The sequence below is a fragment of the Heterodontus francisci genome, chromosome 36 (genome assembly GCF_036365525.1).
Source record: "Heterodontus francisci isolate sHetFra1 chromosome 36, sHetFra1.hap1, whole genome shotgun sequence".
Lineage (NCBI taxonomy): Eukaryota > Metazoa > Chordata > Chondrichthyes > Heterodontiformes > Heterodontidae > Heterodontus > Heterodontus francisci.
In genome coordinates, this window is record NC_090406.1 from 25,504,540 (window position 1) to 25,523,547 (window position 19,008).

The 19,008-nt window shown below is 39.4% G+C and overlaps 1 protein-coding gene across 3 annotated transcripts in view; it reads right to left on the reverse strand.

Annotated features, from left to right (window-relative positions):
- Positions 1-258: 258 nt before the first annotated feature.
- nfic (nuclear factor I/C) overlaps positions 259-19,008 on the reverse strand; it is a 535,921-nt gene continuing 517,171 nt past the window's right edge. For all 3 annotated transcript variants that reach the window (XM_068016379.1, XM_068016380.1, XM_068016378.1), the window contains one exon: positions 259-8,753. In XM_068016379.1, the coding sequence (XP_067872480.1) occupies positions 8,736-8,753 (18 nt within the window). In that variant the 3' untranslated portion in view covers positions 259-8,735. The remainder of the gene's footprint in view (positions 8,754-19,008) is intronic.

Here is a 19,008-nt window from a genome sequence, read left to right on the forward strand (position 1 = left end):
TACTTTTCAACCACAGTGGTCAGGTATTGGCCCATTACCTAAGATTCTCAGTAACATTTAATGAACAGTCTATGAAACTAAGTTAAAGACTTCACTGTGGAGCTGTTTATTTATATCATTGTTCTGCAAAGAAAAATTCCTCTAAAAAGATCAGAATCTTCTGAGAATTACAGAGTAGTCACTTCATCTTTTTTCCTGTTATAGAAGAAAATGATGATGAAAAGTTTCAAAGAAAACACTGGAGCCAGAACTGTAGCATAGCTTGTTTATTTTTTTTAAATTTTTTTGCATAGGGAAACATATTCACTTCCAGTAATTGTATGTAGTATGAGCAGCTGCTAACAGTAATGGCTGAATACAATGGTTATAATCAAATGTCAAGCTGAGTTCACACCAGTTTAAAACGAGTGGTGATTTAGTTATGTATATACTGTACATCTGTGTACAAAAGTAGCAGGAAAGATGCTGATCTTTGTACAAGTGTCCCTTTACATAATTAGCTAAAATCAAAAGACAAATACAATCAAAATAAATGAGTTCTTTTTGTTGTTGGAGTAGAACTGTGGTCAAGAAAGATATTCTTTTATTGTCAGAACTTTGCATCTAGCAACTAAAGAGCCACAAGTTTGTCCTGGTGTGTAGTGTGTGTATGTCTGTGCAGCAAGCAAGCGGTTAACTACTGTGGTAACTACCGTAATATTCTAAAATATAATGAAAAACCCTCAGAAATAACACGGTCTCAATGTGTTCTCAGAGAAATATTATCTTCCCAGAATATGTGCGATGTAATACACATGGAATTACAATAGTGATGTTCAAAGGACATTTGTAATAGAGCCTGTGCAACAAAGACTGAAAAAAACGACAAACTGTGAAAAACCAGGCCTTGCAAAGCAAAATTGAATCCAGCAGTCGATTATCAGGCACTGCATTTATTAAAAATGTTTTTGGTACTTTTCTGCTGGCTTGTTAAAATTGTTATAAATAATTGCAGAGAATAATGCAACTGCTTATCTGGCCATTGCCCTCTATACAACTATAATCAACATCAAAGCTCTGATTTTAAAAAAAGGAAGCAGGATTAATTCCTTCTTGTTTTGCTGCTGTTGTCATGCTAATCAGCAGATGGCTCCCTATTGAGCTATATGCAGTTGGAAAATGTGATGCACTGATAGATCTTTTGCCTATTTTCCTGCTATTTCATACAGTAAAGTTCAGTGCAGTTGGATCAAAGCACGCTAAGCATAACCTTGCTTACATGGAGCTGCTTCATTTGGGTTCTGTGGATGAATTAAGGCTTTTAAGCATGGTGCATTCAAGCTAAATCCATATTGCCTTTGGTTACTGGCTTTGTAGCTAAATAGAGAGAGTGGAATAGGTTCATCATAGTGTGCTGACGGAATTGTCATTATATATTAGTAATGAACTTCACAATATTGGAATATTTAATAACTGAATGTTATGCTTCAATGCAAAAGTAATTTTCTGAACAATGTATCTCCACTGGTCTGATTGCATGGAAAGAATAGATCTGGAATATTAGAGATGTAATAGAAATTTTATAAAACAGCTTTAATTATTCACTTTAAGTAACCAAAATGTAATCAAAATGTTCTAATTAAAAAAAAAATTCTACTGACAGATTTGTGGCACAGAGTAAACAGAAAAGGGGCGTTTACCCAGGAATTTAATAATCTTGAAAATTATATGCTATCTGTACAGTCGTCTCTTCTTTTCCCAAGCAATTCCTTTCACCAGCACTGTTGATGCCTGGCAAAATGATTTTCAAAAAAGACTGGTGTGTGAAATTACATTCTGTTGATATCATGGTGTTATTCTCTCAGAAAAAGTAACCAATTTGATTTGTAGGATATTCCAATTACTGAAGTCTGAGGACTGTGTTTGCATTGCTGGGATATTTAATTGTTACTGGTTACCATGCAAGATAAAATGCTTATTTTCCTAAGTGCCTGTCTTCCTAACTATTATTTTCTTTACTGACCTAGTACACGGTTGAATGTGGGCACAAGTGAACTGCAGTTTGCCTGCTACTGCCTTATCTCCGAGGCCTCTTACAGAGCTATGTGCATTTTAACAATAGCTACTGCGCTTTGGACTCTGAAAACAGGGCTTCCCAACTGCAGGGATCCAGGGTTTGTAATTGTTTCGCTAATATTATCACTGGGGTGGGTATAGTGTTTGTGTCAGTTAGCCACTGGGAAGTATATATTTGATTTTAGAAAAGAATCTTAAGGCAAGGAATCATTTTAATGTCAAAAAAGTAGATGGGGACAGTTAATACAAACTGATTTTAGGAGCAAAATGATCTTGTCAGAGGTAATCCGAAGAGTCCGGTTAAAATAAGCACAGGGATGAATACTGGAGCCAGCTCAGAGATAGTCTACATCACACAGAACCCAATCAATGCTCACCATCCATGTAAACAAGGCTGAGGAAGTAACTGCCTTCTCAACCTGATTGTCAGAGATGGAAAACTGAGTTTGCCAAACCAGCCTGAAAAATGCTTTATGCATCAGCACATCAACAAGAACCTTCATGAACCTTCTTGCAATTTAGAGTTTTTGCACAGCCTGACTAAAATGCCCATACAAGTGACAGGCAGTCGGGTGGCACTTTAGCTGTCTTTGAGAACTCATCAGTTTCCTTTTTCACTTACTTTCTTTCAAAGAGATTTCCAGAGACCCAGTAACAGATGTTTGGATAAGCTGTGTATGTGAATCAACAATACCAGTATATCTACTGCTTTCTACAAAATGTAATCTGGCTGCTTAATGTGTGTCATTGCGCGTTGCTGCAAAGGAGCTGCACAACAGAAAAAAAAATGGAAATTGTGATGGAATTTGCATATTCCCTTCAGGCTACCTGAAGCAACTGGCACATTTTGCAGGGGGTTAGATAAAACCTTAGAAAAAATATATCTGTGGTGTAGACCTAAGAATGGTGTTGGCTTTACTAATGCTGTGACTAATGGCAATGTCAATGGCAGCTTGTTCCGTCTCAGTCCCTGTCTTGAGTTATTGCAGAAACGGAAAAGGTGAAAGATGTGGAACAGTGCAAATTTGTCCAGGGTTTGAGGAGGGAAATGAATTTTGTCAGTTCCTGGTTGGGTGTCTTGGCATCTAATGCGTGACATCTTGCAGCACAGGTTTTGCAGGTCTTTTGTGTGCAGACTGAGTGGTGAGTTGAGTTTTTGGGGTGAGCGCAACCACTTTATCCCTGAGAGCATCGCATTGGCAGAATCAAACAAATAACAGTTGGAGGGTATAAGCCACCTAGAACAGTGATGCTCTTTGTTAGAACAGGTTATTTTAACACCCAGCGCTTTCCAAAGCTCAAAAATCATAGATACCTTCTAGATTTTTAAGTCGTCTTTCTGGAACAAGGAAGTCTACTACCAGTTTAGTTAGAAGACTCATTGTTTTATTAGATTTGTTCACAGTGAACAAAATCATATTTTGGACTATAATTGTATATTATTTAGTGGTGCTTTACAAATGCACAGAAAATTCATTAGGTTAGAACAAGGAAAGGCTTCTAATATGAATGGGGAGGCAAGAATACTGGGGTTGCATTTCACTGAAATTAAATTTTTTTTTTGATCAGTGCATCTCATATTTTGATTTTAAAAAATGCTTTACTGGCTGACAGGTAAAAGATTGAAGTACAGAAACTGACGTGAATGAAAAATATCAATATTTGCAATCAGAAATTTTAAATGTATGACTTGCAGACTAGAGATGTCAGGAGCCATATATTTTTATTTTTTCGGGAAAGTGGAGGGCAGTTTTGTGTGTATAGTAAGTAGGCTGTCAATCAAGTGGAAAACAGAATGTTGGAGGAAAAGAAACACAGATGAGGTGACAATAAAAATTTAGAAGGTTTTATCATGTGCAGAAGGGCTATGATGGACTATGAAAGCACCTCAATTAAAGGGACAAAGATCACCTCATAGTCTGCGCCACATAGACCTGAGCCTGCAGAACCTGCACTAGTGACAGTGTTCACCCTACGTGCCCCAACAAAAGTCATCAACCAACTCATAACCCCTTTAGGAATAATAAAAAGTCACATGTTTGACTGTGGCAGCATTTTATCCTGCTTGAGAGTTTGATGGAAGAGAATTCCCTACAGGAATTCCTCTACAAGGATTTCACGGAGCATGCAGTCAGCCATTGCCAAGGATTGGAATACACATGTAAACAATGTTTTCTGTCCTGCCTTAAAAATAAACTAGCTACCAGCATTGCATTGTCCTTTGCACAAACAATACTGTACATTGCATACAACAATTTGTTGGGCTCCCTCGCCCTACAAAGGGTACACATAATCTGTTCTACTCCCACCAGTTTAGCACTTGAAAGTCTATAGACTTTTTTTTCTTTAAAACAGTCAAAGAGACTACAATGACAACACTCCTTCTCGAAATTCCAAGTGTTTCTTACAAGTTTGACATAATTACTCTTCATAAAATAAAGCATTTTTTCCATTTACAATGGCTCTTTTACACCAGAAGCCTATACTTTTAAAGTATAGGAATATGCAAAACCATAAAAATGAGGACAATTACTGTATTTAAATACAATAAGGGAAGCAGGAGAGTTTAACTCAAATCCGGTTCCCATGGAGGAAGAATACTCTACAAATGGTATATAATGCTGAACATTCTTAATAAGCCAGTGTAATGAAACTTTTTTTGTACTTTTCTCATTACAAAAGTCTTTGCCTTATAAAATAGGGTAGATTAAGTAAAACATACTTAATAAAACTATACAGCTTACAAATTACACAGTCTGCAAGGAAGGCAGCTAATGTCCAAGACAAGGATGTGACAAGGATCAAACTTGCTGGCGTTACCCTATTTCTTGTCCCCCTTGTGCAGCATCCCAGTTAGCATACCAAGTGTCAATCAAACACAAATTACTAAAACTCGGAAACATTAGTAGGGTCTTAAAGCAGAGCTATATATGCCTTGGTTATCATTTATCATTCCACCTTTGTGTAGATGGTCATTTTGTTGAACAATGCTACCGTGCCAAATTGACACCCCACAACTATTGCTTTGTGTTATTCTTTTTTTGATTCTTTATGTACAATTTTAATTCATGGTTTTCATATTCTGACTAGAAGCTTCCCCTTAAAAGCTCAGGCCAGTTGACAGTTTAGGCTGTGAAGCACTTAGGCCTGGCAGAATAGTGCACATATTTATAGAAATTATGTGACCTATTTCCTGTTCGAACCAAATTCTGGTACAAAGGACAACAGAAGTACTGCTTACCAAGTGCTGTAATTAAATCAACAATTTAAAAAAATAAGTAGCGCTAAGGAATCCTGTCTTCAGTCAGAATTAGGGATTGATGCACTTGAAATCCAATCCTCCCGAAACAACATGCAAGAAAAACATTTACTTGATTGAAAACAGTTTGTCAATTTATAACTTACAGAGGCTTGCACCACACTAGGTCAAAATGTTGCACCTAGTGGGTTTACTACAGCAATTGCCTGATCAGCTGCCACTGTATTTTGGGAAATGGAGCCTGTCCAGTTTGTTCTGATTAAGGAAATTATTTTCTAGCGTCCAATGTTTGAGCCATAAGGACTCACAGGAAAACAAAACTAAACTAAACTTATTTTTATAATGTGTTGCCAGCATGGTGCTTCACAGCTGTACTGTAAATATGCATTCCCCCCTCCCCCCATGTTCAGCCTTCCCTAATCATGCATCAAGCATTACTCATAACAGGAGAAGGACTGATCTTTCTTTCTGTATAGAGAGCAGCACCAACTTTGGTCAATTAAAACAAAATTAATATTAAAAAAAATAGAAAAGTATGATGTTGCAGTTATCATGTGTGCTAACTCAAAATGATTAAACAAGCTAAATGCTCTATCTCTATAGACAAGACTGGTATTGCATATTTTCCAAAGATTCAAAATAAAAGGATCTGGAAGACGCAAATAGGGAGAATCAAAAGTGAAACACTTTCCATTAAAATATTAGTGACAAATAACGTCCGAAAGCAATGTTCCTACATGACCGCAAGATGAATATATTCTATATGAAAATCCACAGAATCACTGGAATACTGATAATTAGTGCTGTTACAATGTCCTATGAAGCAAAAATCATAAACCCTTACATTTTTACCAATGGCAATTTTTTTAATGACAAGCAACCGTACATGCAGCCAAAAGATTGTGCAGTGATACCAAGGATTTTTTTTTTTTTTTTAAACATTTTTTCTCAAAGGCAAGGCACATAATGTGGTATAAAATTCCGTGCAAATTAGGAAAGGATTTTGTAGGGAAAAGAGTGAAGCCCGCACATAGTTGCCATGCACGTCAGAATTCAGCAATTTAGCTGATCTTTTTTGCTGGATCACAAAGTTTACTATCAAAGCACCATGCATCACTCAGCACCTTTGATGAAAAAAACAGTTAATATAAATACGTTTAGAGTTTGCCTCACTGTTTTTGTTTACACTCTTGTGAGGTTTTGGATGCCAGCATTTTAGCTCAGGCAAGGCTGTACCTAACCAAGTAAAATAAGCATACATGGACAGAAATTTGTTCAGATGCAGGCTACTTTTGTCAAAAGCTTTCAGTTGTGACCAAAACTAAAAATTATGCCAAATATTGCTTTTGATATGTGTCAGTTTAATGAATGATATGTGTGCACAAGTGCTGTCGTTTTTTTTTTTACGAGAGTGCAGCTGGCTACCCTCTGCTTAAAAAAATAAAATAACAAGTAACATACTAAGGCATTTGTGTTCACCCGTGAAAGGTGGGTGGGGGAGGGGTTTTGGGGTGCACTTCTGTGCCACGGTCGCCTGGCGACAATTTTCCCCTATTTACAGTCCTGGGGTACAAGGACAAGTTACAAAGAATCGCTAAGTTATAAATTTGTTTCCTTTCAATTGCACTTGCCTCTTACATCTTTACAAAAGATTATTTTTCTGTTTAAACAGGCAATTAACCTGTTCCTTTAAAATGCAGCAACCACTTCCTTTATTTCCCCAATTTAAAATTGATTACTGATTGGACGTTAGTTTGAAAGTTGTTTTTTAAACCAAGTTAAATTCTGGTGCTGTTCTCCTAAGTAATAGCTACTGGCTGAAAGGTGTGATTACTGGCGGGGGAATAAACACACGGTGTTTAACTTTAAAATTAAAAAAAATCACATAAATATTGATTCTTGAAACAATTTTCTACCCTGCTCCCAAAATATAATCCATTAAACTAAAGATACTTTGAGTTTGAAGCCATTTGTATATTTAATCTTGAAAATAAATGCAACCTGTAGCCAGGAAGGAAAGGTAAAGTATGTATGGTAGTGTGAGGCCTTGCACTTGCATTGCGTATGAAGAGTTCCCTCACACCCTATCTGCAGCCATCTTTTGCCTCAGAATACTATCACCAAAAGCTAGGTATGTATCTTATGGTCTATGTCATGCACTAGTGAAGAAGCAATAATAGCTAAAACCAATAAGTTTACTGCTCTGGTAGATGGACATCTGTATCTGTGCTATTAGCTACATGCAAAAACTAAATGATGCTTAGAGTGGGAAAATTGGAATTGAGAAACGGTAAGCGACGTTACAGGATGATTTGCTTTGTGGTATGCAGAGGTTAAATAATTTTGAAATGTGTTTAAATTTTAGGTAAATTAAATCATTCACTGACATGCCTGTGGTGCAAGATGTTTCTGACACCAAATATATTCAGTACCTCCTTAGTTTATAAACTGCAGTGGAAGAGAAATTGTTTCTTGATATTCCCAATAATTTACAGGTTGAGACTAGGCAACCATTACCTGGCTAATTTGACCTGCAATATTGATACGAAGGAACTTTTTAAAGTAATTTTAAATATGTCAGGCTGAACAATTTAATGGAATGATTTTATACCAATGTATTAAACACATTTACTTGTATGATAGAAAAATAGTTTGTCTTATGTTTAGTTTGCCCAAAGTTCTGAAACAGAAACAAAGAACATAATTTGACATCAAGCTAATGAATTAGCCACATTGAAGTGATGGTCTCCAATGTGTAGGCTTCATTAGTGCATGTTTTTGTGATGTTTAAAACTTTGCAATAAAGTTAGTAAAAAAAATTGTTCACAACAATTATAATCAAAAATTATTTTAAAAAGTGTGAAGAATTGTCCTTAACTGTGATAGCTTTTAATACCAGTCCTCAGGTACTCAAATGCACACATACAACTCATTCTGTGCATGTCAGCACTTGAAGGCTAGGTTTGGGTGGCTTTTAAATGGTTATGCACATTACTGTACATCCATCCTTTGTGTGAATGATGCTCCACTTGTTCTTTAAAAAGTTGTCAAAAGAAAACCATAATGTAATTTTGAATTGTGTTCAACTAATGAAGATTAATTTTCCCACCCTTTCAAAAGCAGATTTAGTAAACTTTGTTCTGTAATTTTTTTAAAGAAATATAAAGGCTTATTTGCATAAAACAGATGGGGAACCTCAGGCTAAGCTTCAGCCAATGGAAGAAGTGAATTGCACCCATCTTCGGAACATGTTGGTAGGATGATAGTGTTTCTGACTTTTCATTTTCTTTTAAAGGCGAGTTGATAAATAGTCTTCTCCCTTGTTTCTCTCTGTTTTAAACTTGAAACCAAAGTTGACGCTCGACCATGTTTCTTGAAACATGATTAAATAGCTTCTGTAATACTTGAAAGGGGACTTCAACTATCCCAGATACCAGGACTGTGAAAAAAAAATATAGATGTTAGTGACATCAATAGCTACTGTATAAAAATAAACTTAAAGCAACAAAATAAATCAAAAGTATGCACCAACTGTCAGCATGGAAAAACATTTCAAAAATCAGTCCAACAGCAAATGATTACCATGCCAATTTAATATCAGTGTGCAAGCAGCCTAATAATGGATAACTCAGAGTATGTAACAAATTGAACAAATTGACAGTTTTCAGCTTCACAGCTGACCATTGTCCGAAATTGCTCCCTGGACCCTATCCTAATAATTGCAGCAAGCTGGGGTGCCTGTGACATTTCCAGTGTGCAAGTTTGCAACTCTCCAATTTGGGCCAGATGCCTTGCCAGAAGTGGGCCGAAGGTAGATTCTTGGCTGGGGTTGGAGAGCGTGGTTGGGGAGGGGGGTGGGGGGGGGGGAGGGAAAGGGAATGGGAGGTGGCCCAGCAGTGGTTTGCACGCATACTCTCCCCAGCTCCACAAGAAGGTAAGTTTAAAAACAACTTACCTTTTTGTTGGCAACCTGCAATGGCCCCTTAAAGGCCCCTGATTAGGCCACTCCACTGAGCCGAGCAGGCCTGGCACATGCTGTGGTCTGTGCTAACCAATTTTCGGAATGGATCCTGAAAAAGGTTTCATTAACTATAGGTGTTTTTGGGGTCAAGGCAGTTAAATAAAATGAAAACTGAGTGGGGCAAAGTTGGGTGAAAAAGGTTAAAAGCATAAGAAACAGTGAATGGCCCCCTTTATAAGAGGGCTGATTTAATGCTGAAAGTTGTAATCTTCTAAAGCATTGCAGGCCAGGTCACCAGCCTGGCACAGCTCTGCGGCCCCATACATGCCTCTCCACTGTACTGAATATCCGTATCAGCATCATAGGGACAGAGGAAGCGGGAGCAGTGGACAAACTGGTGGATTGCACCATCCTGCTGGCCCCAACTCCTGGTACAATTCTAGGCCCTCGTTGGAAATAAGTGTCACAGATATGCCACTACGCCACTGGCCCTGAGAATACTTAGGATCAGTATATTTATTGCCAATTTCGGAAGGGGAAATTAGTATGTAAAAGTGTTAAACTGGAACGAAGATTACCTGCTAGGTTCTGTATTATACCACAAATTTGCTGCTGTATTATTAACTGTTCCTTGTTAACAAATTTGTTTAGTAACTTATAGCCTAAGGCACAGTGTTTATTCCACTGCCTTCCTAAATCAAGGCAATTAAATGAGGACAAGTGATATATCCAGTAAGCATTACAATGGCAAGGGTTTCTGTCCGATCCCTGGGCATTCTGCAATTACCCAGTTGTTTTGCTGTGTAAAGGCACCTCCGGTTCATAGATAGTGCAGGCTCACTGATAGGAGTAGTGTCAGCATGAGAAAAGTATGAGGTAGAGATCCAAAAATGTAACAAGCATAGCATACTTAGGGAACAGCTGACTAAACTCACTCAATCACAACATTTGGGACTGATTGACAGGTAGCTCTGAGATCTGAACATACCGCTTTAGCTGGAGATCGAATGCTTATCAACTGGAACCAATATATTGAGTTACGCCTCGAGACGCTTGCTGTAGTCTAATCATTTGGCAAGAAAAGTATTTATTCTCCTTTACTGTCACATTCGTTTTAATTTAAATACTAAAATAATTACTGTCAGTGATGATATTGTGCAGATGCTTTAAGTAAAAGAAATAATTTGCATTAACACATTCCTATCAAATTCCTCTCTTTGCTATTTTAATGGATGTATTTTCAGGTCAATGCCATTAAAATAGTGGAAAGGAATTTGTTACAAGCAAATTGCACGGTCAAATCACTGACAACAATTTGTTGTTGTTGTTCTAAGTGAAATAAAATTCATTCTGAAATGGCAGCTTCCCAGTTGTAACTTTCTTGGTGTAATGCACTCAGTAAGAAGACTTTTTAAGCTTAGCTAATTGTTATATTTCATAATTATTTTTAATTCTTGTAGTAACAAGGTGAATTTTTGACTGCAAGAGCTGAATATTCTGTGAAGGGAATAAACAATGTGAATACTGTATGAGGCGCGCACAACAATTGTACTCTTTTATCCACTTTCAATAGTTGTATGTTTAGTTTTCCAGGAATTTTGTTTTGAATTTATGGATGGTTCTGAACGAATGATCTGAGCTTCACATAGCTCTTTGCATCACTGTTTATCTGCTCTTCACAGTAAACCAAATACATTTTAATGGACTTGACAGATGGCACTGCCATCTGTCTGCCAACTGAGCAGCTTTGTTTCACTGCTGTAAGCAGGCAGCTGCACAGCAAGCAGTGCCAATTCCTGGATGTTTACTGTAGTATGTCTAAACACAGCAGCCCAAGGCCATTGGGAGGGAATACCATTAGCAGAATTCTGTCATCTAAGTGGGCACACAGCATTCATCTACACAGAAGCCAATTAACATAGGTAAATCTGGAGATTACTTAACAAGGATATAATAACCTTTGATCTCTAACTGAGTCTTCTCCACATACTATAGGCCAAGACAGAAAGCCCCGCAGGACAAAATACACATCCTTGTTAAAATTAACAATATACAATACACTGTTTCCATCGATCCATGTATATTCCTCACCATTTACATTTTCTACGTTACAACAGGGACTACAGTTCAAAAGTGTTTATTTGGCTGTAAAGTGCTTTTCCACGTCTTGAGGTTGTGAATAGCATCATATAAATGGAAACGCTTTCCCTCTTTACCCGAGTTCTACTTCAACATGCTCTGAATCATTTTACCACAATGTCTGGCAAGGCCGATAAGGCCTTGCAGAGGGCGCAGAGGAGATTTATTAGAATGGTACCAGGAATGAAAGACTTCAGTTATGTGGGGGGACTGGAGAAACTGGGGTTGTTCTCCTTGGAGCACAGGGGGTTAAGCTGAGATTTCATTGACGTTTTCAAAGTCATGAAGAGATTTGATAGAGTAACTAAGGAGAAAGCTCCTGTGGCACAGGAGTTGGTAACCAGAGGACACAGATTTAAGATAATTGGCAAAAGAACTAGAGGCGGCATGAGGAAAGATAAAATTTATGCAGTGAGTTGTTGGGTTCTGGAATGCACTGCCTGAAAGAGCGATGTTAGCAGATTCAGTAACAACTTTTAGGGTGGCGGATAAATACTTGAAGGGGAAAAGTTTGCAGAGCAATGGGAACGAGCAAGGGAGTGAAGCTCTTGCAAAGGGCCATTACAAGCACGATGAACTGAATGGTCTCCTCTATGAAATAAGTTTTATATATTTTTGTACATATTTTGCTGGTTTTGAAAAGGACTGTCTGAGTTTCACGCATTTTATGATACTTTAATGCAGTGCAGATAAATGTGTGATGCTTCCGGTGCATGAAGCCTACCAATGCTATGTTCTACCTCCAATCTATAAGAAGCAAGAATAAAGATACTCATATTTGATGACCGTCTCCAGATAATGTTGACAATAGCTTAAGGAAAATAGGAGAAGTTAACAAATTTCTATATCCTTAAACATCTGCAGGTACACAGGGCAAACCACCATAGCCTGTTAACTGTTTGATCCTATGTCCCTAAGACATCTTGCAAGAAGCGAGTGCTCGATAAGTGGACCTTCTTGTCATTATTTACCTTTGACTAATAAGCGACAAATGTTTAACACAAGGCTGATCTCCCACTGGCTGGTTATGGCATTTTTGAGGGAATACATGCTGATTTTCCAGCTCCTTTCCTGATATGTCTATGCCCATATTGGAAGTCCAGAAATTTCCCCTAAGCCCAAGCACTATACCAATGATTCTGTCTCTTTGCTTGATCTGAATCAAAGGCCCTGATATTTCTGGGGGAGGGGGCAGCAGTGGAGAGGAAGCAGGGGTGTGTGTCTGTAGCCAGTGTGTCTGAGTTTGCAAGTTCTCCCTGTGTCTGCGTGGGTTTTCTCCGGGTGTTCCGGTTTCCTCCCACAGCCAAAAGACTTGCAGGTTGATAGGTAAATTGGCCATTATAAATTTCCCCTAGAATAGGTAGGTGGTAGGGGAATATAGGGACAGGTGAGGATGTGGTAGAAATATGGGATTAGTGTAGGATTAGTATAAATGGGTGGTTAATGGTCGACACAGACTCGGTGGGCCGAAGGGCCTGTTTCAGTGCTGTATCTCTAAAAAAAAGAAAAAAAAAACACAGACCACAGCAATGACAGAGGGGTGTTCTTCTGAAGTTGGGATGAGGTATTATAGAGGAAACATTATTCTGCATTGACTGGCAATTATGATTATTAGCTAAGGACCCTGTACGCACCCTCTATTATCTGACTACACTGCTGTTCTTGCTCTACATATATAGGCCAGGAATCTGTGATCAGGCTCTACTGCTGAAGAAGGAATTCTACTATGCTTTCTGCATCTGGCCTTGCAGTCAGTGCTGCATTTCTGCATGAAAATTCGCCTAAATGGAGAATGTCAGTAAACCTACACATTGCCATGGAGGTCAATATAATTACACTATCCTGAGATAGGTTTGCCAGCACTGCCTATCCAGGGCATTTTAAAGCATAAGAAGTACTTTCAAATGATTTTTGCCTGCCTTTAACTGTAAAATCACTCTCTTGAGTTAGGTTGGGTTAGCAGATGAATTTGTCTCTGTTAGTCAACTTAATTGGACCAGAAAAATAACATACAGAATGTAAATCACAGGGAAACACTGTAATCAGAACGTAGCAATCATCTTCATTCATATCGCTGGCTGCCAATTATTTCTTGTACAGAATTTCCATGTTTTTTTTATCATACTCTGCTGTAGAAATGTGTTTGATGTGGTTTATTGAATGTTATCATTTATTTTGACCGATGTCAGCGTACATATTTGGCTGTCAAAAATAAAAGCATTTCGCTCTCTTTTCTGCAGGAACCTTAACTCTCTGTTTGCCAGGGTCACTCAATCAACTCATGAGCAAGCTGCCAAAGGATATACGAGGTCAGCATGGGAAGGATCAGCCTCCAGCTCTCATGCTTCCTGCTTCTCAGACATGCTCAGCTGAACCCAGACGCTCGCTGCAGGAAATTCTGAGCACAAACCAGTGCCCTATAAATTTGCGGGACAGCAAGTTCCCACATGAGACATGAGTGGTACTGGAACATAAAGTTGTTCACAGGTTTTGAAAAACAGTAATTTATTTCAAATGGTCATCTTGGGGGGTGGGTGGGGGGGTTGGTGGGTGCAGTGGGGGTGGGGGGGGGTTGGTGGGTGCAGTGGGGGGTGGGGGGCGGTTGGTGGGTGCAGTGGGGGGCAGTTGTTCAAAAGAGAAGTATTTGTCTTGGAAAGGTCACAAATGTTGCAACTACATCCAGCCTTTATCTCCTGCCTCCTTCATTGAGGTAAAGGCTAAACTTTCCAACTGTCAATCTGGTGTAAAAAGAAGGAGAATGAAAGCATTTACTTTGTGTCATTCACCACCTCGGGATGTCCCAAGAGCTTTACAGCAAACAAAGTACTTTTGAAGTGCAGTCACTGTTGTAATGCAGAGAAGCACAGCAGCCAATTTGCACACAGCAAGGTCCTATACAACAAATGACCGAATCAGAGAATGATACAACACAGAAAAAGGCCATTCAGCCCACTGTGCTGGCTCATCAGTAGCACTGAACAATTAATCCTGCACCCCTGCTCTTTCCCCAGACGTTAGAGCTCTTTCAAGTATTTATTCAATTGTCTTTTGAATGTTATTATTGAATCTGCTTCCACTGCTCTTTTCGGCAGTGTATTCCAGATCACAACTCGCTGCATTGAAAAAAATGGTTCTTCAAGTTACCGCTGGTTCTTTTGCCAATCATCTTAATTCTGAATCCACTGGTTCTGACTCTTCTGCCACTGGAAACAGTTTCTCTTTATTTACTCAATCAAAACCATTCATGATTTTGAACACCTTTATTAAATCTCCTCTTAACCTTCTCTGCTCTAAGGAGAACAAGCACAGCTTCTTCAATCTCTCCACATAACTGAAGTCCATAATCCCTGGATACCATTCTAGTAAATCTCTTCTGCACCCTCTCCGAGGCCTTGACATCCTTCCTAAAGTGTAGTGCTCAGAATTGAACACAATACACAAGTTGAGGGTTAACCACTGTTTTATAAAGGTTTAGCATAACCTCCTTGCTTTTGTACTCTATTTCTTGATTAATAAGGCCAAAGATCCCATTTGCTTTTGTTTTTAAAAAACAGCCTTCTCAACTTGTCCTGCCACCTTCAAAGATTTGTGTACATACACCCCCAGGTCATTCTGTTCTTGCACCCCCTTGAAAATTGTACCATTTAGTTCATTTAGCCTCTCCTTATTCTCACTCCAAAATGTATCACTTCATTCTTCACTGTGTTAATTTTCACCTGCCATATGTCTGCCTATTTCAGCACTTCCTCCTGAAGTGTGTTACTAGTCTCCATACTATCTATTACATTTCTGAGCTTTGTATCATCTGCAAACTTCTGCAATTATGCCCTGTATATCCTAGTGCAGGTCATATAGATCAAGAAGAGCAACAGTCCTGATATCAACCCATGGGAAACTTCACTGTGTCCCTCCCTGCCGTCTGAAAAACAACCGTCCACCACTAGTCTCAGCTTTCTGTCCCTCAGCTGATTTTGTATCCATGCTGCCGCTGTCCTTTTAATTCCATGAGCTTTAATTTTGCCAACATGTCTATTGTGTGATACTTTGGCAAATGCCTTTTGAAAGTCCAAATACACACCAACTGCGCTGCTCTCATCGACCCTCTCTGTTAATTTATCAAAGAGCATGGTCAAGTTAGTCAAACACGATTTGCCTTTAAAAAAATCTGTGCTGACTTTCATTTATTAGCCCATACTTTTCCAAATGTCAATTAATTTTGTCCCAGATTATTGGCTATTAAAGTTTCCCTACCACCAACTTTAGGCTGAATGGCCTGTGGTTGCTGGGTTTATCCCTCTCTTCGTCTTTGAACAGGAGTGTAACAGTTTCTGTTTTAGGTTTTGTTTGAGGGATACATGTTAGTCAAGACACCAGGAGAACTCTCCAGCTCTTCTCTGAATTGTGCTTTGGATTTTTAACAACCATCCAAGCAGGCAGTCAGAGCCTTGGTTTACCACTTTAGCTGAAAGATAGCACCTTCAATGGTGCAGCACTCCCTTAGCACTGCACTAAAGTGCCAGGTGAGATTTTGTACTCCGGTCTCTGCAGCTAAACATTCCCTCAGCTGAATATCAGTAAAACTTATGTTGTGTGATTGCCTTTAAGAGTGATATCCCTTTGAGATCTTAGTATGCAAATGAGCTGAGTACCAGGCTGCACCAAGAGGCATGTCCTGGAAATAGCTCTGCATTGTATATACATGTTAGCTGTTAATAAACCTGTTTGAGATCTTTCAATCAATTGAGCTCCACACATCTCATTTATGTTGCATCAGACAACATAAAAAGCTTCTCATTACATGGTGGCAGCGGTGGTGAGAAGACAGAAATCAAGAATGAAGACCACAGGAAAACAGCTTTAAAAACTACCTACAGCTAAAAGAGAGAAAGTTAAACAAACAATGGCTCAAACAGTAAGAAAAAAAAAGAAAAACTCACATAAAGCTATAGATGACCAGAGCTGAATGACAGGCTGCAAATCAATCACTGTGATCAGGTGAGTCAGTGTGCCGTCGGTAGAGGGATCCACGTTTCAAAAAAAAAAGCTTTAAAGTGCTTTAAAAGTTGATTTTTCTCAAAAGCTCAGTGAAAGAAAAAAACAGGGAAAGCCAGCCCCTGTCTCGGGCTGATCAATTATTTTCAGAGGCTCCCCCACGCTGATCGAGGACCGCACCATTACAGGAGGCGCCCAACAGCTAAAAACACGGGAACCGTCCATTCATTCAGCTCACAGCTGAACCTATAAAAAGAAACCCATTAAGTCATGCCAGCGTGAAGAGCTTTCATTCACTCAACCAGAGTTTAAAAAACTCATAAAACCACTCAAGCGTGAAGAATTGCATAAACAAATCCTAGCAAAAAAAGCACTTGAAATACATATTGCACAACTGTATAAACAAACAGACTAGCGTGCTAGAAGTTAGATAAACAGACAAGCTGCTCATCTCAATCAAACCAGCCAAAAGAGTTCTTTTCAAGGGAAAGCAGTAGAGTCACAAAGCAAGTTTGTAGAGCAAGTTTTAAACTGCAAGAACAGCAGGAAGATGGATACCAATTTTCCCAGCATGAATTGGAAAGCCTTGGATATCCTATCCAAGTTCAAACTGTTCCAACAAAGAATGCAGTTATGCTTTACAGACCAAGTAATTGTAGAACCATAAAAACAGGCTGTAAAAATAGTGATAGCGAATGAAAATGAGGAATTGCACAGACTCAATACCTCTGGATTATCTGAACAGGATCAGAAAGATCCCACAAAGACATGGAAAGTGCTGGAAGATCAGCTCCCATTGGGAGTGAATTTTCGAATTCACTGTTTGGAATTGATGTCCTACAGGCAACAGCCACAGGAATCAATAGACCAGTTCATCAGTAGATGCTGTAGTAAGGGCAACAAATGCGATTTCTTGAACTGAGATGTCAGAGCAACTAATGGAGCTGGTGATGATGTATCAACACCCATTTAAGCGTATTCAGAAGGATCTCTTGGGGAAAAAGAAAGGTCACAGCACTGATGCACTACTGGAAGATGGCAGGAAATACGAAGCCATTGTAGCTGGACAACAGCACCTACAAGCACCCTAGGAGCAACCAACAGTATCGGCACAGTAACTAGGTTGAAAAGAGCAAGCAAGCTGTGTGGTCCCACTCACGGTGAAGTTGTCCGATATTTCGAGACCTGTGGAAGGCTTGTGGTGCAAAAGGACACTGGGGCCGCCTATGCAGGAATTCTGGCTCCGAAGACACAGCCAGAAGTCATGGCTGGATGCAAACGAACAGGCAACAGGGCAACAGCAGTAAGGAAAGCGCCAGAGACAAGCGTAAATGCAAGCCGATACACAAAGTCCACAGCGAAACTGACTTGAGACAAGACTCAGGTAGGAACAAATCTCACTCAGAAGATGAGCAGGCATTCCACATTGTTAACCTGACGCATCACATTGATGAAGTCAAGCAACTGGAAGCTTTCGCCACTATTAACATCACGTGCCCAAAGAAAGTTGGCAAACGTACACTCGAGGTCAAGATTGACACTGACGCTAGTGCAAATATCCTACCAGTCCGAATCCTCAAAGATATGTACTGGAGTCATTGGAAGCCAATGATACAACTGACAACTGCCAAGTTATCTGCATATAATGGGTCAACCATTCCATGCAGTGGCACACTAACAATGCAATGCAGCTATGGCAAGTTGGCATGGAAACCACAAATGTTCTACCTAGTAGACACAAGCGGACCAGCAGTGGCAGGACTACCAGCATGCAAGGACTTCAACATCATAACTATCCATGAGAGCATTGCCAAGGGGAAATCTCCAAGGACCGGATCCCACTTGAAGAGTCTGACCAGCATCAAATAGTGCAGTCTGGAAACCCAGCAACAGCACAACTATGCCGTGCCTTCACTTCTGCTCTCTAAAGAACCACCAGCACCACAATAAGCCAGAGACCAAGTAATCTTCCCCAAACAAGTCCTCGACTGTGAGCCCCAAGCCTTCAGACACGGAGGATGAGGAGAGACGACGGACAGGCAATGCCCTGGAGAGGCAGAGGAGGAATGAGTTGAAGCATTGTCTATTGGCTCTTCGTGATGGGGTGCCAGATCTTTCCAAGAATGACAAGGCCTCAAAAGTGGTCATCTTGAGAAAAGCAACAGAGTATGTTAGCAGGCTGAAGGCAAAGCAACAGAAACTGAATGCAGAGAAGAAGAAACTTCAGAACGAACAGCAACAAATGAGACGTAAACTCCCTGAGCAAGAGTTGTCAAACCACTGAGAGAATTGATGGACTTTTGAGCCTCTATATTTTAAAATTTCGCAATCTCTATTCATCTGTAAATAATTTTGATGTTATCTAATTTTGTGTATTTTTATTTTTAGCATACGAGACATATCTTTGGAAACAAGGGGAATATTGTGATTGCCTTTGAGAGTTATGTCCCTTTGAGATCTTAGTATGCTAATGAGCTGAGTACCAGGATGCAGTTATGTGAATACGTGCCAGTCTCACTCTGTAACTGTAATACCAAGAGGCAAGTCCCACAAATAGCTCTGCACTGTATATTGTTACGACCAGGTCAGAAAGGTGTCTAGG